Source organism: Tursiops truncatus, chromosome 5, assembly GCF_011762595.2.
Source record: "Tursiops truncatus isolate mTurTru1 chromosome 5, mTurTru1.mat.Y, whole genome shotgun sequence".
NCBI lineage: Eukaryota > Metazoa > Chordata > Mammalia > Artiodactyla > Delphinidae > Tursiops > Tursiops truncatus.
In genome coordinates this window covers 120,525,527-120,547,970 of record NC_047038.1, presented here as the reverse complement: position 1 = coordinate 120,547,970, position 22,444 = coordinate 120,525,527, and the positions used below count along the sequence as shown (strand labels likewise).

The 22,444-nt window shown below is 41.0% G+C and overlaps 1 protein-coding gene across 1 annotated transcript in view; it reads left to right on the top strand.

The window, feature by feature from the left end:
* C5H4orf17 (chromosome 5 C4orf17 homolog) overlaps positions 1-20,881 on the top strand; it is a 50,225-nt gene extending 29,344 nt beyond the window's left edge. Inside the window, exons 4-8 of the mRNA XM_073804677.1 lie at positions 9,871-10,043; positions 16,280-16,361; positions 17,707-17,896; positions 19,157-19,200; positions 20,683-20,881. Of these exons, the coding sequence (XP_073660778.1) occupies positions 9,871-10,043; positions 16,280-16,361; positions 17,707-17,896; positions 19,157-19,200; positions 20,683-20,813 (620 nt within the window). The 3' untranslated portion in view covers positions 20,814-20,881. The remainder of the gene's footprint in view (positions 1-9,870; positions 10,044-16,279; positions 16,362-17,706; positions 17,897-19,156; positions 19,201-20,682) is intronic.
* The last annotated feature ends 1,563 nt before the right edge of the window (positions 20,882-22,444 follow it).

The following is a 22,444-nucleotide window of genomic DNA, read 5'->3' as shown; positions in this document are numbered from 1 at the left end:
CCCCAGTCTCTTGCTAACTTCAGATGTCCCCCCACCTGAAAAACCAAAACCAAAACCAAAAAAACTTCTCTTCCTTCCCAACCTTCTTGTTCTACAGAATGGGAACTGGAGATTAATATCTATAGTGAATTATCCATATCATTATTATAGAAGAAAGTTATAGTCTAAAACAAGAGTGTCAATTTTAGGTCACTTAAAAATTTTTATTATTTTAAATAATATTTTATTATTTTGTATTTTAAAATATAGTAAGCTTCCACTTTTTAGTATTATTTTTCTTTACTCTTCTGATCCTCTTCATGATCTTTAATAAATACTTAAATTTCACTATCCCAAAGAACCTTAGGACCTTAACCAGCTCTTGGGAGATAACTTTTGAGTCCTTGGAATATCCTGTCCACTAAGAGTGTCTTTGTACATCTGAGACATTGGGCTACTCCAGATAGTTTATGCTAACAGTGTGACTTACGGTGAATGCCTGTTTTCATATGTCTGGGGCTTTGATCCATCAGCTTAACTCCTGATGCTACTGGAGTCTGAGTAGCTGAGGTCAGTCCTGTGTGTGCTGTGTGCCTACATGACTGTTCCCACAATAGAAACCCTAAACACCAGACTTGGGTGAGCTTCCCTGGTTGGCAACACTTAATATGTGTTGTCACACATTGTTGCTGGGAGAATTAAGCTCTGTCCATGTGACCCCACTGGGAGAGGACAACTGGAAACTTGTACCTGGTCTCTCCTGGACTCTACCCTATGTGGCTTTTTCTTTTGCTGGTTTTAATCTGTATCCTTTCACTGTAACAAACTGTAGCTATGAGTATAATAACTGTTCTGAGTTTTATGAATCCTTCTAGTGAATCATCAAATCAAAAGAGCGTCTTGGGGGACACCAACACATCCTCATATTGTAAGTTTGACCTATCTTCAAATAGGCAAAGGCAAGAATATGTGTTCATTCAAGTAATTTGCCTTAAGATATAGCTTCCAGTAAAAAATTATACCTAAAAGTGGAGAATGTCTTGGTTAATAATATATTAGCCAAGTACTAATATGGTACCAATATATCAAGTACAATAAAAAAACTTAGAATACTAACATAAAACCATATCCACTGTCCCTTCTCTCACCTCTATCTTGGTAGAAAATTCTTAGTGGAAGGTCTCGAGGAATGTTCCAGCACCAAGATTTTCCAAAGACATGTAAAAGCAAGTGGTTACTAACATATGTCATTGACATGTACATGCATGCTAATGTTATACATTCATAGATCTGAGACCTGTCTTGAACCTATGTCTGGGATAAATCTACTTCAACGCCCATATGTGTATTTTCCACAAGCTCCTCACCTTTTTATTCTTCCACATATTTGGACATCCCTTTCCTTATTCATTCATACATCTCTTTTTTTCCAAATATTATTTATTAAGTCATTACTATGTCCAGGCTCCTTGCTAAGTACTGTAGTGAATAGACACTTCGTCCATACCTTCTTGGAGCTTGTGGTCTAATGAAGACTAAAGGTATAATAAGAATTTGAGATTTGGGACACATACTGTTAATGAAGCAATCATGTAGCCTTGAATAATGGAAGGAGGTTCCTGCTTAGATGGAGGAGACAGAAAAAAACAAACAAACAACTTCTTTGAGCAAGTGGGTTATCTTTAATCTGAGAATGATGTTAATGAAGCACCTACACAAGGGCTCAGTAGATGAGTGTTCCAGACAATCAGAACAGCTTGTGTAAATGTCTTCATGTAGGAACAGGCTTACAGATCTCAAGAGAGGCGAGCGAGTGTGAGTGGATCACAGTGGAGGAGATGAGATTGTTCCAAGTATGGAAGCTACTGAAGGACTTTTGGCAAAGAAGTAATGCAGACCAATTTATGTTTTATAAAATTCCTCTGGCTTGTAAATGGAGAATTATTGGAGATGGTCAAGAGGAGTAATGAAGACTACAGAAGGGAGGCCATTGCATCTGTCAAGATATGATGATGGTAGTGAGTTGAGGAAAATGGAAAGATTTAAAATATACCTTGTAGGTAAAATTAACAGGACTTGCTGCTGGATTGCATATAAGGTAATGGAGAGGGAAGATCAAGGATGAAGAAAATTTGAGTGAGCATAAATATGTTTGGGTGGTAGGGAGGAAGAAAATTAAGAATTCTGTTTTATACATATTCAGTTTGAGATACCTGTGAGGCCTTCAAAGGGAGAGGTCAGGTAAGGAGTTGGACAAAAGAATTTGGGGTTCAGAGAGAGTTTGAGATATAAATTTGGAGTCAACTAACATATAGGTGATATTTAAGACTCTGGAGTTGGAGGAGACCACCACAGTATGGAGATTGCTTGTGGGAATGGTTTTACTATTTATGAACTGTGTGTTATTCTACTTACTTCTTTGATTCATTAAGAGTGACATAAATTGAATCCAAATAATCACTCTTAAATATGCATTCATGTTTTCATACTATATGCCAGCCATTATAGGTTGAATTGTGTCCCCCTGCCCAAACCTGCAATTTCATATGTTAAAGTCTTAACCCCCAGTACTTCAGAATGTGATCTTATTTGGAGATAGGGTCTTTGCAGATGTAATCAAGTTAAAATAAGGTAATTAGGTGGGCCCTAATCCAATATAATTGGTGTCCTTATAAAAAGGGGAAATTTGGACAAAAAAGACTGGCATAGAAGGAAGGTGATATGAAGAGACATAGAGAGAAGACAGCCAAGGAGAAAGGTCTGGAACAGATCTTTCACTCACAGCCCTCAGAAGGAACAAATCCTGCCGACCCTTTGATTTTGGGCTTCTAGTTTCCAGAATGTGAGACAATAAATTTGTGTTGTTTAAGCCCCCCAGTCTATGGTATTCTGCTGCAACAGCCCTAATAAACTAACAAACCAGCATTGATATTTATTTTGTGAAACAAAAGATTAATTTAATTTTATTTATTTATTTTTTTAACATCTTTATTGGAGTATAATTATTGTGTGTTACTTTCGGCTGTATAACAAAGTGAATCAGCTATACGTATACATGTATCCCCATATCTCCTCCCTCTTGCGTCTCCCTCCCACCCTCCCTATCCCACCCCTCTAGGTGGTCACAAAGCACCGAGCTGATCTCCCTATGCTATGCGGCTGCTTCCCACTAGCTATCTATTTTACGTTTGGTAGTGTATATATGTCCATGCCACTCTCTCATTTGGTCCCAGCTTACCCTTCCCCCTCCCCGTGTCCTCAAGTCCATTCTCTACATCTGCGTCTTTATTGCTGTCCTGCCCCTACGTTCTTCAAAACCATTTTTTCTGTTGTTTTTTTTTTTTAGATTCCATATATATATGTTAGCATATGGTATTTGTTTTTCTCTTTCTGACTTACTTCACACTGTATGATGGTCTCTAGGTCCATCCACCTCATTACAAACAACTCAATTTCATTTCTTTTTATGGCTGAGTAATATTCCATTGTATATATGTGCCACATCTTCTTTATCCATTCCTCTGTCGATGGACACTTAGGTTGCTTCCATGTCCTGGCTATTGTAAATAGAGCTGCAGTGAACGTTGTGGTACATGACTAAAGTATGGGTTTCTAACCCTAACCTTATAGCACCTGATCTAAAAAATAAAATGGAGCTGAGCTGGTCACCCTCTGTGCACCTGCATCACTACACAGGTGCTGTGATGTGAGTGTGTGTGGTGGAGAGGGTCACATTAGCTTCAGGTTGTCAACCCTCCTCTCCCACAGCTCTGATCCCTCACTCTCAGTAACAGCCTTCTATCATGGACCTCAGCCAGGACTCGCATCACCCAGTCTCATAATGACAGCAGGGGAGTGAGAATACTTAGTGGAGTCAGGAGAGCAAGGTTTGACTGTCACCTCTATCAGTGACTGGTAAGTGCTCATGAAAAGACACTAAATGCTCTGATTTTCACAATGAGAGAAAATTATACTGACTTCAGGGCTTGTTGTGAAGCCGAAGTGAAGTACTGTGTGTAGTAGAAGTGCCTATTAAATTGTCGAACACTCAGTAAATGAAAATTACAGTAAGTGATACCCCTAAGGTTAAGAAAGTAAGAAAAGAGCCTTTGTGTGCACAGGGAAATGGACCTCCGTTTATTGCTGAATCATTCTTAATAGCAGAAATAGTTATGCGATTGTAGTACCCAATGGCATACAACTGCTAGTCACTAGAATCACAGTGACTTTTGTTCTGCCTTAGCAAACCAAACCGTAAGGGTGGAGTTTTACTCTGATCTTTGTTTTTTCAAGCACTCCAAACTCAGGTGGTAAGGCAAACAACCAGCTGCAAGCTGAAACTCATCCTTTAATCTTTCCACTGTGCCAAGCCATGCCGGGATGGGGCCAAGCTGGAAAGCAGGGTTGAGATGGGGTTTCTGCAGCTGCACCCCGACAGGTGAAGATTTTGCTAATCCTTTTTCAGGCGTGCTGTGCCAGTGTGCAGAACTGCTGTGTGAGATGTTGCTTGGCAGTTTCAGAACTTTTCTTCTCCTTGCAAACCCTGCCCAGGAAAAGAATCCAGAGCAGATTTTTCATTATAAGGCAAGGGCTTCACATCTGCTCCACATAAACTCTCCCTTGTGCTCAGCTCACCAGCCGAGCGTGCTGGTTGATGAGAATTTCCGTTCAAGGAGATCAGGAATTGTGGAAAAAGTATAAATCCAAGTTGTTTTGTGCCCCTCTTGAGCTCCCCTTAAGAAAAAACAGAACAGTTAGGGAAATTGGTTTTGCCATGTATCTGGCTAAGGACGAGTTGAAAATAATTTCAAGGCACCAAGGCCCGGCAGTTCTTCATTACTGATGTGGATCTAGGGATTGTTTCTTGCAGAGGACAAGCCACAAACCATCACAACAATGGGAAGCGTGCTGCCTAAGGACCAGAAGCCAGGATCATGGCCTTGAAAGGAGGCAAAGATGGCTCTGGATGCGCTGCATGGCCTTAAGTCAGGTTCATTGATTTGTTCTCGCTTTGCTTCCAGAGTTCCCCTCAGGACTTGTCTCGGTAAAACATGGAGTAAGATTCCAGAATGTTAGCACCAGAAGTAGGCGCAGACCACTTTTCCGTTGCAAAAGTCCAGTCCATATTCAGAGGGAACTCTCTTCCTGGCACAATGAGAATGTGGCACTCAGAGTGAATCAGCTATTTCCGTGCCTGCTGCTCCGCCCAGCCTCGCCTTGTGTTTTTTTTGTTCTTTTGTTTGTTTGTTTGTTTTGCGGTACACGGGCTTCTCACCGTTGTGGCCTCTCCCATTGCGGAGCACAGGCTCCGGACGCGCAGGCTCAGCGGCCATGGCTCACGGGCCCAGCCGCTCCGCGGCATGTGGGATCTTCCCGGACCGGGGTACGAACCCGTGTCCCCTGCATCGGCAGGCGGACTCTCCACCACTGCGCCACCAGGGAAGCCCTCTCCTTGTGTTTTACATTATCAGTTAAGATGGTTAGAGAGTAGATCCAGGGGAATGTTGAATCGTGTCTCCATGGGATGCTGTGGTGTGACGAGGTTATCTTTGGTCTAGAAACTTATCAGCTTTGCAAGTTCAAGAACTTGATTTTATTAGTATGCCTAAGTTTGATTAGACACTGAAGGCTGATTCACATGAATCACACCCATGAAGAATTGATAAACTAGATACCAATTTATAATTTTATAATATATTAACTTATAATGCTTGCCACTATAACTTTGAATAGATTCTGCACGAGGAACATAATGGACAGATGTAATATTCAGAATATTTATCAAACCTGAAAGGCACGGGCACCCATTAATCAGAATGGGTCCACAGTCCATTAGAATAGATGCCAGATGGCTTGCTATTTTAGGGCCTATTAGGGAGATAGCCCTGGAAATAGGGGCAAAAGTTAATATTTAAGTAACCCTACTACCTGCCAGATACTAATATATGATCAATTTACGTGGACTTTTTTAATTGAAAACTTACAATGACGCTTTGAGGAAGGCATTAAAAAAACTGGCTATCGAAGATTTCAGATAACCTGCCCTTGGTCCAACAGGTAGTAAAATAGTCTGGCTTCACACACAGGTGTATGTGTACCGTACTGCAAAGGGAGATTCTCCCCTGGTACATGCAGAACTGTGGCCCTGATTTCCTTTTCTGGTCCAAGGAATGACAGTATGTGACACGATGGAGCCACATGGCAGTCCTCACTGACGACAAGACCCAGGGTTGCATAACGTGCAAAAGCTAGTGGCTAAATGAAGTCTGAGCTATAATCCTGTGGGGGAGGACTAAACTGAGAACAAGTCTGCAACTTGCCCTGGATTATTGCAAAACAAAAAACTTCTAACTTAAAAATAAACGGTTTAATTATGCCCCAAATGTAGTGCATGTTATTTTCCTAATTAAAAATCAACACAGTCTAATAAAGGGTTTGCTTTTGATGCTGGCGATGTCACTCCCTTTAATACTTCGGACCTCATCTTGGAAGCTTAATTTGGACACTCATGTAGGAATTTTCTGAAACATTTCAGTGCTTTATGGAAAGAGAGAAACAGAATATTTTATAACAGAATATGCTTGAAAATCAGAGATATGGCCACATTTCTGCCAACATGAAAGAAGGAGAGGAGATGGCCTCCTTGGCATCTGAAGTGACAGTCTTCAGCAATGCCCAGGGGCTCTTCCCTTCCCTATTTTTTTTTCTTTTTTTTTTTGAATCCTGGTTCAAAAAGCCCAACCTGAGGTCATGCTAAAGCACAGCCACTCTGTAAATGCAGATTCTGCTTCTTCCCTCTCTCCATCTACCCCAGTAGAGCTGTGAAAGTCAACAAAACAAATTAGGTGGGTCTAAAATTACTCATCAGAAAGAACAAATTATTAACTTTGTCAAGTGCACCATGGGGTTGGAATAGTTCCTTTTAAAGAGAAAAATGAGATAAGACTAAGCAACATAATTTTTTTATATTTAAATGATCCATTATAAAAACTTAATGATTCATCTAAAAAATATTTACTATATATTTTCTTCCCATCTTTTTAGGTCTTTCTAGATAAAATGATTGGCTTATACATACTCAGTTTGGTTCATTTTCAGTGTTTTAGAGTGGAAAAAAAAATCATAGGTTTTGGAGTTAGAGACTGAGCTTGGCCAGGTACTACCCATATACTTTGACCAAGTTACCACATTTTTCAGAGCCCCAGTAAATGAGGCATGTCTTTGAAGGGGTGTTTTAAAGTTAGAAGAAGATAATGTAATTAAAATGCACATTGTAATAGGTACTTGCTAGGATAATTTTGTTTATTTTTGATTGCTGATCATTATTTTGGAGTGTAATACTTTTCATTTTTCAACCCAAATGTCTACAGACATACTTTAAGTTCATACAGATCTTCTGGGTATCACCTGTTTGCTCCCCAAGCTTCCCTCTCTACCCTGCTCTGTCCTCAGGGAAGGCTCACTAATTGGATACGTTGATGGACTCTCTTGCCTTCTGGCTGGGTTTTGGCCAAGGGGGGGATCATAGGCAGAAGAAGAGGTAAAGAGTCGGGTTGAGGATTTATTTCCCAGGTGCTTCTCTGTGGGTCCCTGTAGCAAAGGCCACAGCCGCTGTCAGGGGCCCTTTCTGTGCAGCTCTGTCTCTCTCCTGGTTCCAGCAAATGCTCCCTCTCCCACCTCCCAACACCCCGAGCCCCCTTACTCACTCCAGGGTACTAGACCACTTCTTGTTTGTTGCTTTTTAAAAATCCTGCCCACAGCCTTACCATCTATTAAACTCTTCTCAATAATTCAGCTTGGAGGTAGCATCTATTTCCGCTAGATCTAGAAATGATACAATAGTTATTACACTTCCACTAGTATTGCTTCCAAGCTTCCTAATATTTTGTTTATATTACATATATATGTGTATAATTATCAGTCAGGTTCTTCCACGAGGCTTTCCATCATAGCTCACAGAAATGTGTTCTGGAGGAGGTCTGGCTGAACAGAAGCTTTGGTTTCAAACAACTGGGTTCTGGTCACAATTCTGCCATTTCTAAGCTCTGTGGTCTATCCAAGACTTCTCTGTAAGACTCAGTTCTTTCATCTGTGAAATAAGGATAATAGTAGTTTCTATCTCATAGGATAGTTAGAATACACGTCATTGTTCCATTAATGTCAGCTATTGAGAATAAAAAAAAGATGCCCAGCTGATCATAAACGAGCAGCTGAGCTGTCAAGTCTGCCTTCAGTACTGTAACATTTCAGGCCAAGGTGGAGGTACTGAAATCAGGCCTTGGGTGAACCCAGTGTGAACAGGGGACAGGGCAGCTGAGTGCTGTAGGAACAGTCAGCACCCTCTGGCTACAGAGCAGATCTTGCTGGAGGCCTGGCTCCACAGCGATTTTTTTTTCCACCCGTGACTCTGCATCACCCTACCAGGAAAGGCTTTTTAAAACAAATTGCAGGTACTATTTCAGAGCTCCAGAATTTTTACAGACCTACTCAGGTGCTTCTGATATCCAGCCTGGACTCTGAGCCTTACCCCAAGGGGCAAGATACTATCCTGGGCAGAGGTCACCCTGTGCTACACCCTGTGGCCCTCCTCTGCTCCACAGCCAGCCAGGGACCAATCTGATCAGCCTTCAAAGAAAGCAAATACTTAGAAAATCTTAGGGCTAGGATGCTAACATTTGCCCTAGGATTACCAGCCATAGATGAGACGTATGAGCTGTTTTTCCCAACTTGGATACAGAGTCCTAGTGCCAGATATTAATAAGCTCAGTATTCTCTGGGGGAAACTCTCAATCTGCTGACTTTTGACAAGGTCTGTTACTGTCCAGGTCCTTCAGGGTTATTGCAACTACCCAAACTGCAACTTTTCTGGAAGCACCATGGCTGTCACTGCTGGGAGCTTTGCTGTGCTTTCTCCAGGCCAGTGCATGGTCCAGCCAAAAGAGTCTGGCAGTACCCTTTGTTCTCATCAACTCCCTACCTGTCCTATGTATTCTTTTCTTCACTCATGCATTCAGTAAATATTTATTGTGCTATCACAGAGGGTGGATTCTACCCATATATATGGAAAGCCTCCTGGGAAAAAAAAATCCCCAAGTAATTCATTGGTACACCCAGGATTGAGAATCATGTTTCTAAATGTAGTCAACCTGAAATAATAACTTGAGTCAATGGTAGCTCACATTTCTGTAAGACAGTTTTGTAGAAATTATTTTAATTGTTCATTCTGCTTATCCAAGAGGTAGAATGTCAACTCCACTAGTGAAAGCAATCTACTGGTGCAAGCAGATGTTCCAGTTTATCAAGAGTATCTTTTTGAAAGGGCTATACATAAGTCTTCATTGAGTTTTACCTTCTAAAGGGTTTATTAGTTTAGGAAACTGACCACAGCAGTTGCTGCCTCCATTCTGGCTCTTCATGCTCTAGCTGACCTGGACACAGCCAAGTCTGTGTATGGCATGTTGCCGCCACCTAGTGGTGAACATGGAACTTTAACCTTGTGACTGGAATAAAAATCTCTTTGAGGGAATTGGTAGAGTTGGAGTAGCAACATCAGTTTGAAAACAATCTTGAATCCCCTCTTGCCCTCAAACAAACAAAAAACCCACCCAACCACCCTGATATATTCCTTCGACAAGTTTAGGTATTCTCTAACTTTTTTTAAAAGGGCACACCAACGCTCATTTTCCCCCTTTTCTCTATTCACACCCTACAGTAATTTTTCCTTCATTAAACAAAAAGTCAGAAATAAACTATCACCCTAACCTCTCAATATCTGTGAAATATCTAATGTGGATATGCAAACGACAGAGAATGCTGGTTCAACCTTTTTAATGAACCCTTAAACATCAAATGCATAGCGCTTCTTCTGATGAATGAAACATCTCTTCTCAGAGCCAGGAAAACAATTAAGAAGCACTCGGGAGGGAGACTTTCAAGATGGCGGACGAGTAAGACGCGGAGATCACCTTCCTCTCCACAAATACATCAGAAATACATCTACACGTGGAACAATTCCTACAGAACACCTACTGAACGCTGGCAGAAGACCTCAGACTTCCCAAAAGGTAAGAAGCTCCCCACGTACCTGGGTAGGGCAAAAGAAAAAAGAATAAACAGAGACAAAAGGATAGGGACGGGACCTGCACCAGTGGGAGGGAGCCGAGAAGGCGGAAAGCTTTCCACACACTAGAAGCCCCTTTGCGGGCGGAGACTGCAGGTGGCGAAGCGGGGAGGCTTTGGAGCTGCGGGGGAGAGCGCAGCAACAGGGGTGCTGAGGGCAAAGCGGAGAGACTCCCGCCCAGAGGAACAGGGCCGACCGGCATTCACCAGGCCGAGAGGCTTGTCTGCTCACCCGCCGGGGCGGGTGGGGCTGGGAGCTGAGGCTCGGGCTTCGGTTGGAAGGAGAGGGAGAGGACTGGGGTTGGCGGCGTGAACACAGCCTGCAGGCGGTTAGTGCGCCACGGCTAGCCGGGAGGGAGTCCAGGGAAAAGTCTGGACCTGCCGAAGAGGCAAGAGACTTTTTCTTCCCTCTTTGTTTCCTGGTGCGCGAGGAGAGGGATTAAGAGCGCTGCTTAAAGGAGCTCCAGAGACGGGTGCGAGCCGCGGCTAAAACCGCGGACCCCAGAGACGGGCCTGAGACGCCAAGGCTGCTGCTGCCGCCACCAAGGGGCCTGTGTGCGAGGACAGGTCACTATCCACACCCCGCTTCCGGGGAGCCTGTGCAGCCCGCCACTGCCAGGGTCCCAGGATCCAGGGGCAACTTCCCCGGGAGAACGCACGGCGCGTCTAACGCTGGTGCAACGTCACGCCAGCCTCTGACGCCGCAGGCCAGCCCCGCACTCCGTGCCCTTCCCTCCCCCCGGCCTGAGTGAGCCAGAGCCTCTGAATCAGTTGCTCCTTTATAACCCCGTCCTGTCTGAGCGGGAAAAGACAACCTCAGGTGACCTACATGCAGAGGTGGGGCCAAATCCAAAGCTGGACCCCAGGAGCTGTGCGAACAAAGAAGAGAAAGGGAAATCTCTGCCAGCAGCCTCAGGAGCAGCGGATTAAATCCCCACAATCAACTTGATGTACCTGCAGCTGTGGAATACCTGAATACACAACGAATCATCCCAAATTGATGCAGTGGACTTTGGGAGCAACTGTAGACTTAGGGTTTGCTGTATGCAACTGACTGGTTTCTGCTTTTAAGTTTATCTTAGTTTAGTATTTAGAGTTTATTATCATTGGTAGATTTGTTTATTGATTTGGTTGCTCTGTTCCCTTTTTTTTAATATACAGGTATATATATATATATATATATATATACACTTTTATTTTCCTTTTTCTCTTTTTGTGAGTGTGTATGTGTATGCTTCTTTGTGTGATATTGTCTGTATAGCTTTGCTTTTACCATTTGTCCTAGGGTTCTGTTTGGCCATGTTTTTTGTTTGTTTTTTTAGTATAGTTTTTAGCACCTGTTTTCATTGGTGGATTTGATTTTTGGTCTGGTTACTCTCTTCTTTCTTTCTACTTTTTTTTCTTTTTATAATTACTTTTTAATCGTTTTCTATTTTTAATATTTTTTTATTTTAATAACTTTATTTATTCTCTCTCTCTCTCTCTCTCTCTCTCTCTCTCTTTCTTTCTTTCTTTCTTTCCTTTTTTCTCCCTTTTCTTCTGGGCTGTGTGACTGACAGGGTCTTGGTGCTCTGGCCAGGTATCAGGCCTGTGCCTCTGAAGTGGGAGAGCCAACTTCAGGACAATGGACCACCAGAGACCTCCCCGCTCCACGTAATATCAGTTGGTGAAAGCTATTCCAGAGATTTCCATCTCAACGCTAAGACCCAGCTCCACTCAACAACCAGCAAGCTACAGTGCTGGAGACCCTATGCCAAACAACTAGCAAGACAGGAACACATCCCACCCATTAGCAGAGAGGCTGCCTAAACTCATGTCCACAGACACCCCAAAACACACCATTGGACACTGTCCTGCCCACCAGAAACACAAGATCCAGCCTCATCCACCAGAACACAGGCACTAGTCCCCACCATCAGGAAGCCTACACAACCCACTAAACCAACCTTAGCCACTGGGGACACACACCAGAAACAACGGGAACTACGAACCTGCAGCCTGCAAAAAGGAGACCCTAAACACAGTAAGTTAAGCAAAATGAGAAGACAGAGAAACACACAGCAGATGAAGGAGCAAGGCAAAAACCCACCAGACCAAACAAATGAAGAGGAAATAGGCAGTCTACCTGAAAAAGAATTCAGAATAATGATAGTAAAGATGATCCAAAATCTTGGAAATAGAATGGAGAAAATATAAGAAATGTTTAACACGGAACTAGAAGAACTAAAGAGCAAACAAACAATGATGAACAACACAATAAATGAAATTAAAAATTCTCTAGAAGGAATCAATAGCAGAATAACTGAGGCAGAAGAACGGATAAGTGACCTGGAAGATAAAATAGTGGAAATAACTACTGCAGAGCAGAATAAAGAAAAAAGAATGAAAAGAATTGAGGACAGTCTTAGAGACCTCTAGGAAAACATTAAACACACCAACATTTGAATTATAGGGGTCCCAGAAGAAGAAGAGAAAAAGAAAGGGACTGAGAAAATATTTGAAGAGATTATAGTTGAAAACTTCCCTAATATGGGAAAGGAAATAGTCCAGTCTGGTAAGCACAGAGAGTCCCATAAAGGATAAATCCAAGGAGAAACACACCAAGACACATATTAATCAAACTATAAAAAATTAAATACAAAGAAAACATATTAAAAGCAGCAAGGGAAAAACAACAAATAACATACAAGGGAATCCCCATAAGGTTAACAACTGATCTTTCAGCAGAAACTCTGCAAGCCAGAAGGGAGTGGCAGGACATATTTAAAGTGATCAAAGGGAAAAAGCTAAAACCAAGATTACTCTACCCAGCAAGGAGCTCATTCAGATTTGATGGAGAAATTAAAACGTTTATAGACAATCAAAAGTTAAGAGAATTTAGCACCACCAAACCAGCTTTACAGCAAATGCTAAAGGAACTTCTATAGGCAAGAAACACAAGAGAAGGAAAAAACCTACAAAAACAAACCCAAAACAATTAAGAAAATGGTAATAGGAACATACATATCGATAATTACCTTAAATGTAAACAGATTAAATGCTCCCACCAAAAGATATAGACTGGCTGAATGGATACAAAATAAAGACCCGCATATATGTTGTCTACAAGGGACCCACTTCAGACCTAGGGACACATACAGACTGAAAGTGAGGGGATGGAAAAAGTATTCCATGCAAATGGGAATCAAAAGAAAGCTGGGGGCTTCCCTGGTGGCGCAGTGGTTGAGAGTCCGCCTGCCGATGCAGGGGACACGGGTTCGTGCCCCAGTCCGGGAAGATCCCACATGCCGCAGAGCGGCTGGGCCCGTGAGCCATGGCCGCTGAGCCTGCGCGTCCGGAGCCTGTGCTCCGCAACGGGAGAGGCCACAAGAACAGTGAGAGGTCCGCGTACCGCAAAAAAAAAAAAAAAGAGGAATTGTACAGATGTTGTCAGGACATATAGGAGTAGATTTGGAGCTAAGAGAGTCTTCAAGGAGAAAGGAATCCAAAGAATGTTTAAGATATAATTAGAAAATGAAGAAAAGCATGGAAGAGCTCATTCCCAGTGAAGAGAGCTTCATATCTAAATGCTAAGATGTGAGAGCACTATCTATTCAAGGAACTAAAAGCAATGATATGGGTGATGCAGAGAGTCAGGGAGAAGTTTATAAAAGACAGGGCTGGAGACTTAAGCAGAAACCAGATAATAAAGTATTTTATAAGCTATATTGAGGTGGCCAGATTTCATCCCAAGGGCTGAATTACTTTGTAAGTACAAGAATTACATTGTCAGAGTTGTACTTTAGAAAAATCATTCTAGATATAATGTGCAGAATTAATTTGGGAGGGGGAAGAAAATTTCCAGCAAGGTACTCTGCTTCCAAACTGATAGATTAGGTTCATTAGCCTCCAACTGTAAACAGCAATATATCTGGGAAACAAACAAACAAAAAACTGTTTCCAGGCACTGGACACCAGACAGCACAGGTTTATGACCAATAAGGGAAGTGAAACAATTGGGATAATTTCCACATTCAACCCAGATTTCTTCCTGGGGCACATTCCTAATCATGGCACAGAGAAGTGGAGCCCAAACAGAGAGTAAGAGCTTCACTAGGTAGAGAAAACAGAGTTTAGTGTTTGGGGATGCTGAAGTGGCTGGAATTCGCAAATTAAGATACTGAAGAAGAAGGATCTGTGGACAGAATGAGCTCCAGAAATCTGTATCGGGTTCCCTGAATCTTTAGCCCAATAAAAGCTGTATGTGCACAGGATGAGAGTCTGAGACCTGGCAGAAGAGAGCTAATGGGAGGGAGCATTTTGCTTAAAGATGATGGAGTGCTGATCTGCTAGAGTAGAGAGACCTTGCTGAACACACCAGGAATGCAGTTGAGACCCCAGAAAGGTCACACTTTAGAAAAAGAATAGGGTATACTAACCCACAGTAGGGGCTACCCTAGACCTACACTCAAACCCTAAAATCAAATTTCAACAGATCAAACTCACCCACCAATAAATTAACTGGCTTCCAGAATAAAACTCAATGAAGAGAAAGTTTCCTAGGAGGACTTATTCTATCTTCTCTCACTAAAATGATAATTATAGTCTTTCAAAGTTGTAAATGAGTGACCTGTGAATTAGAAGAAGCTGGGAGTGATGTGCAATCACCGTATTGATGACAAAATCATGAGAGGCAGAGTGGCCTAGGGGATAATATAATACCACAGGGCTATTTTTCTGTTTTTGCCATGGACACTGATTTATTGTGAAATTAGGAGCAAATTTAACTTGTTCTCTTCTAGGATGAGGCATTATTGGGGACAGGAATCTTAATAATAGAACAAAGCTCAATAAAGGACAGTGGATTTTTCTGCCCTTTACTTTAAATTCTATATCTCCAGCACCTAGATCAATGATAGACACAGATATTTGTTAAATTCATAGTATTTTAAGAAAAGATTTCATCCAGAAAGCCTAGGAAAAAGGATGTTGCAGTTGCAGAATTGATGATAGTTTAGACTGGGTCAAGGCTGTGGGGATAAAGAGAAATAGAGATATTTGAGAAATATTTAGAAGAAAGAATGTACTGAACTTGTTGGTAGTATGTTGTAGAAAAGGACAAGGGAGTTGTCCAGTATGAATCCCAGGGTCTTGCTTGGACATATGTTCCATGTATGCTGGTGTGTCCACTGAGATAGGGGAACCAGGAGAAACAGCAAGTTTGGAGCAGGTTTTATGAAGAGAAAGCTGGGTTTAGCTTTAGATATTTGGGGTTCAAAGTACCTACAGTATGTCTAAGTGGATACGTCTGGTAGGCAGATGGATATATAGGACTGAAGTTCAGGAGACAGGTTTGGATTTCAGATATGTCTAAATTCCAAGAACAGACACAATTTAGGGTAAAACTAGAAACATCTACATGTGCTTAATACTTTGGACTTTAATGCCTTATTATAGTCCACTTTTATTAGAATTATTTCATATATCTCCTCTGTCATCCACACTCAGCCCTTAACTCCAGATTAAGAAGTCAACGAAGGATTCTGATAGACTAGAGGTAATTGTATTCCTATCCTATTGGGCCAATCACTGTGTTCAGGGGACTGAGGAACAATGATGAATTCAGCTAGATTCACTCACTATAGAGAGGAGAAGTACAGATGGGGCAGTTCTGTGACTGGAAGAACCCCATGCTGCAGTGGGAAAGTATCAATTCCGAAAGAGAAGAAAAGTGAATTGCTCCTCCAGAAGATGTTAGTACTGAACAAACAAAACAAAACTGCATCGCCTAACCTAAACTATCACAGTTGACCCTTGAACAACACAAGTTTGAACTGTGTGGGTCCACTTATACATGGATTCTTTTCAATAATAAATATGATAGTACTACCTGATCTGTGGTTGGTTGAATCTGTGGATGTGGAACTGCGAATATGGAGGCCACCTGTATGGAGGGCTGGCTCTAAGTTATAGCTGGATTTTCGACTGCTTGGAGGGTCGGCGCCCCTAACCCTGCCTTGCAGGGTCAAATGTACTTGTACTGAAGATGTTTTTTTCCTGTTTGAAATCTGGCTCCCAAGCTAAAATCCCCATCGACTTGAGCATCGTGTACAGAGTGACATTTGGGAAGATGAGATTGTGGAGTAAGTAAAGGAAACCTTATAAACCTTGCTCACTATGTAACTCTAACGTTCTCTGTCAGGTTCTGGAAAAGATCTGTAACATTCTACGTACTGATTCTCTGGCAGAAGTTCTACAGTGGCTGCTCCATGCAAGTTCAAAAGGTGAGATTAAGCATTTGTGAACGCTGAGCTCAGTTCATTGTAAGAAACTAGGCATGTGCCAGTGTCTGAAGTTTTCTACCTTGGATTTGCAAAGACAAGGTTGCAACATTATTTCCCTAATGTTTCAGTATCAGAGTCCTGTATATCCAACTGCACACAAGCTGGTCATACAATGACCCACAATCTGGTATGCCCCAAACTGAACTTCTTCGGGTGATGTGAAACACTTGTGTCCAGAGCTGGTTTGTGCTTTTCCTCCTGCGTCCGCACACCCAGGCTCTCCCTGAGCATATCTTCTGGCCTCCTGTGACCCCTGAATACAGCCTGTTTCCCTCCTTTTATGTGGATGGTAGCACAGCCTTCCAAATTCCAGATTCTAACAGCTCTGCCAATTCCTCACCAAAACCATCAAGTCAGTCAACTCCCAGCCTCCTTTAGGCTCTTCTGACCTGTTCCATGAAAGCACATGCCAGTCCCAAGTGAGATAACCATAAATAGCATAGAGCAGCTAACCTCAGACCTAGCTGGTCATCAGACTGACTGAGACAAAACTGAGGTGAGTGGAGTCTGAGAATTGACATTTCTAACAAGGTCCCAGGTGACACTGATAAGCCTGGTCTGGGGACCACTCTTTGAAGATCACTGCAGTAATCAATGTTAGGAAATACCAATGTGTTAGGAACAGACTAATGTTTTTAAATGGGGAGTACTTTGGAGATAGTACCTTACCTCAGGAAGATTACTTGGCAGGCAATTGAGAAGTATTTGGGGATAAGGAGTTTTTAGTTATTCTTTTTTTTTTCCTTTTTAAGAATATAAATTTTAAAAATTTACACAAGTATTGAGTGCTTATTTGGGGGTGAAAAACAAATCAACCAGAAAAAAATAATAAAAGAGGAAAAATAATAAAATTATCACGGACATCACTTTAGTACTACTTTGGTATATATCTTTGTTGAGATGCTTAAAACTATTTATTATTTAACTATTAGTCTTTATTTTAATGAGATCGCATGGTACTAATACTTTTTATAGGTATCTTTATTTGTTTTTATTTGGCAGTGGCCTGTAGTCTGGGTTTTATACTCAATATTTTAAATGTATTCCACTGCCACTCAGGGACAAGTACGCCAGTGAGTACTCTGAGAGTGATACAATATCACAGGTCAACAGAAATTAGGTTGATGTGAATCACCTTTTCTACAGAAAATTTAACTCACACGTAGGTGCCTACCCAGAAAACAGATTACCTTTCACACTGGAGTGCTGAGTAAAAGAACTAATCCTGTGTTTCTAGCCAACATGATAATTACAACCTTCATGCCCCTCTCTTTTTTTAAATCAGAAAAGGAGTGGGTCTCAGCTTTGATTCATGCTGAACTGGCTGAGATAAACTTGTTAACTCCCCTCAGAAGAAAAGCCTCAGCGGAACTAGCAGCAGAGACTGGCAGGCCACCCAAAGTTAAATCACCCTCAGATTCACCAGCAAAATCAGAAGTGCTAACCAGTTCTAGGGAAGGACATCGACAGAGCAGGTAATTAGGCCTAATGGCCACCTATGGGGCATGTGGTTCATAAAGACTTTGAATTCCCTTTTGTGTTTTGTTTGTTTGTTTGTTTTGCGGTACGCGGGCCTCTCACTGCTGTGGTCTCTCCTGTTGCGTTGCGGAGCACAGGCTCCGGACGCGCAGGCTCAGCGGCCATGGCTCACGGGCCCAGCCGCTCCACGGCATGTGGGATCTTCCCGGACTGGGGCACGAACCCATGTCCCCTGCATTGGCAGGCGGACTCTCAACCACTGCGCCACCAGGGAAGCCCTGAATTCCCTTTTGGTTATCTTTCAAAACACTAAAATTGCTGAGGTTTTAAGTATCCTCCTTATTCAGTAAATGACAACAATGAGTGTTTGTTTTCTTTCATTTTCATAAACGTAATACGAGAAATCATTCTAAAGCCTGTTGTTCAGAGCATTTGGCAGAGACCATGTCTTCCTTACCTAACAACCCATCTTTTTGAGAAAAGTTCCCTTTCCATTCAGGGTAAAGCAAGAGTAGCCACCCAGAAATCTAAGAAAATGCAGTGGTTTTTAGTTTATCTAAAAACAGAAGCAATAAAGAAAACCAAAATTGCATTGTTATTGTGTATTTTGTTAAATCACTTTTTTTTTTTGTCTAGAACAATGCAAGATTAAAATAAATTGCTCCACTTAATTTTCTCTGATTTATGCCTGGGGGCTGCCAGAGGGAAAAACAACTATTAAGGGAATTTGGAATTATTTCAGTAGAAATTTGTCTTAAGCTTTGTAATTTCAATGACAGAAGAAAATACATATTTATGTGTAACAGCATGGTGAAAGAATGTGGTAATATGTTATTTAAGCTGTGAGAGAATATCTTGTTGCTTTAAAATTAAAAGTTGGGCAAATCTTAAATTCAGGGAAAATATATATTCAAAACACATAACATGTCACTTTAAAAAGCATTATTAAGACAGAGGAAGAATTTTACATTTTAATCGGTCGCCACCTTGAAGTTTCCATAAAATTGGAAACTGGGAGATAGCGTCAGTTTCTCTACCTTACTGAGTAATAGCTGATGTACTGTTCAGATGTTTACTCAAAGTTAGAAGAATTTTTCATTGGAAAGTACATTTAATGCTGTCTGCATTGAAAAATGAAGAATTGGGGTAGCTTATTTAAGAAACATACATACTTAGCTTGTTGCTGATAATGCAGTCTATGGGAAATAATTGTTTGTATCTGTGAATTTCATTTTCTCTTTCTCCAATTGATTTAGAGTGTCAAGTCAAGGATCTGAAGGAAATAAGGAACTACTGAAAGGTTAAGTACAGTTTGCGATAATTACTGAGTTGGTATAAGGAAACCAGTAAGTATCTAGCTAGTTAGAGACAAAGATGTTAAGGATCTGTGGTTTTAAAGGCAGTATAATATAATAGCAATTTACAGCTACTCTTAAGGGACAGCATCAGCTGAATTTCTCAATGAGATAAATTTGACCTATATTTGACTTTGTTTTGAAAGGCAAAGTGCCTCATCACACTCTTTGAGAAGCAAGACAGAAGGACAGCAGGAACTCTTAAGTTTGGTCATGCCAGGAGACAACCTGCATTGACCTAACAAAAAGGACAGTGATAGTCAGAGTTTTGGTTCTTCACAGCTTAACTGTCATTGGGCTAAATGATTTTCACCTGAAACAAAGCCAGCCAGAGAAAACAATAAAATTTTGACAATTAGCCACAAACATATGCCCACAACACAGCTGAAATACAACAGAGAGTAGCAGTTTTATGTCCCCATCAGAAGTCCAGCCCCAGCCTTCAATTTGGACCAAGCAAAATCAAGAATTGTGGAAAGTCCTAGTTTGGTCCAGAATAGTCGAATCAAAATATCCCTGTGGGTTTGGCAGCTCCTAGCTTTAAAACAAACATAGCAGCAATGGCTATAGGGCAACAACTATGAAACCTGTCTACAAGCCTCAAACAAAAGTCTGTCTTCCTATTTCTGCAAGTCCCCCTTATACCAGGAATGACTTAGCAATCAATTAGAGTTTCCAGAGGTCACTCTAGACTCCAGCAGTTTCTGTTGGGATTAATCAAACCCGAAAGAAATGCTATTTGCTAATAGGCAATAATAAGTTTAGTTTAGAAATTAGAAAACACCTCCTTACTCTGACACTCCAAGGATGGTCTATTGTATCTGACTTTTAACAAACTCTTCACCCTATGATCACAAAATCATGACAGTGATGGTTTCTATCACATAATTTTATGTCTTATCTGTAGGCCTCAAATATATTTTACCCTGTCTAGATACTTGTATACAAATCCTCAAATCATACCTCTTTGTCTCTACTGTTGGTATTCAGCATCTCCCCAAATCCTTATTTCTGTTTAGGTGTAAACAGTGTAGGCCTTGGGAAGGTCTTTTGAGTACAGTTGTTTTAACCGGCTTGTCTACTTTCTTTTTTGTCTGTCAGGACCATATATCCTTCACCTTTCTCTCACTGGTCCCATCCTTATCCCTCACCTTTACTCATCACCAGCTCTAAATCGTTCCTACCAAAATAGTGTTTGATTTTAAGATTGAAAGAACATATCTTGCATGTTATAGAACAAATAACTCACTAAAGATGAGCAGGTGCTAAGAAAGATGAGAATAAATTATTTTATGAATTTTGGGTGTATTTGATTCACCTAAACTTCATATAGATTGTGTGTGTGTGTGATTTGCTGCTAAAACATGGCAGAAGCTACTATATTCGATATCTCAATTATGGTCTTATTGAGACTTTTTCTATTTCAGAGGCTGAGCACAAGCTTCCACTGTTTATAAGAAGAAATAAGATGAAAATACCCATTGCAGAATATTTCAGCAAGCCAAAGTCTCTTCCCAGGCCTAAAACTCAAGAGAGCATATCAACAAAACCAACATAAGCAAGGAGTATACAGCAAGGATACAGTCTCTCTCCCCAGAGAAGATTTTATCCTGTAACACACCAAAGGTAGAAATTCTAGACTGGGCTAAGTCTTTCACAAACGTGAGTTTCACTTTGTTATAACATCAAATTATTAAAAACATGTCTTTGGTATGGAGGAATCAATAGCTCCTCTATATGTTGGTACATGTAAATCTCAAAGCACCTGTATATAATGATACTAAATAAATATTAAGGGAGATAATATTTCTATTTGTAGTTAAATTAGTACCATGTATAAAAGAAATATGTTTATATACTATATTTCTAGTCTCGCTACTATTAATATTAGTACATAAGCATTGGGCTCTGATACTAGAAAAATCATCCATAATCAGAATTAGGCAATTTCAATTCAACACTACCCCAAAATCTGATAAAAAATAAAAAGCAACGACAATAAACAAACAGAATTTTAACATCTGAGCTACTTTTTGCAATCTACTGTGCTTCAATGTTGTTGGACTATTGGAAAAATGGTCATCTCCTTACCCAATCTTTTGTTTAGAATGTTTGCACTGATATTCAAAACAGATATTATAAATTTTTTGTGTGTGTGCATTTATGCATACACGCTTTTTTTTAAACATCTTTATTGGGGTATAATTGCTTTACAATGGTGTGTTAGTTTCTGCTTTATAACAAAGTGAATCAGTTATACATATACATATGTTCCCATATCTCTTCCCTCTTGCGTCTCCCTCCCTCCCACCCTTCCTATCCCACCCCTCCAGGCGGTCACAAAGCACCGAGCTGATCTCCCTGTGCTATGCGGCTGCTTCCCACTAGCTATCTACCTTACGTTTGGTAGTGCATATATGTCCATGCCTCTCTCTCGCTTTGTCACAGCTCACCCTTTCCCCTCCCCATATCCTCAAGTCCATTCTCCAGTAGGTCTGTGTCTTTATTCCTGTCTTACCCCTAGGTTCTTCATGACATTTTTTTTCTTAAATTCCATATATATGTGTTAGCATACGGTATTTGTCTTTCTCTTTCTGACTTACTTCACTCTGTATGACAGACTCTAGGTCTATCCACCTCATTACAAATAGCTCAGTTTCGTTTCTTTTTATGGCTGAGTAATATTCCATTGTATATATGTGCCACATCTTCTTTATCCATTCATCCGATGATGGGCACTTAGGTTGTTTCCATCTCCGGGCTATTGTAAATAGAGCTGCAATGAACATTTTGGTACATGACTCTTTTTGAATTTTTGTTTCCTCAGGGTATATGCCCAGTAGTGGGATTGCTGGGTCATATGGTAGTTCTATTTGTAGTTTTTTAAGGAACCTCCATAGTGGCTGAACCAATTCACATTCCCACCAGCAGTGCAAGAGTGTTCCCTTTTCTCCACACCCTCTCCAGCATTCATTGTTTCTAGATTTTTTGATGATGGCCATTCTGACCGGTGTGAGGTGATACCTCATTGTAGTTTTGATTTGCATTTCTCTAATGATTAATGATGTTGAGCATTCTTTCATGTGTTTGTGGCAATCTGTATATCTTCTTTGGAGAAATGTCTATTTAGGTCTTCTGCCCATTTTTGGATTGGGTTGTTTGTTTTTTTCTTATTGAGCTGCATGAGCT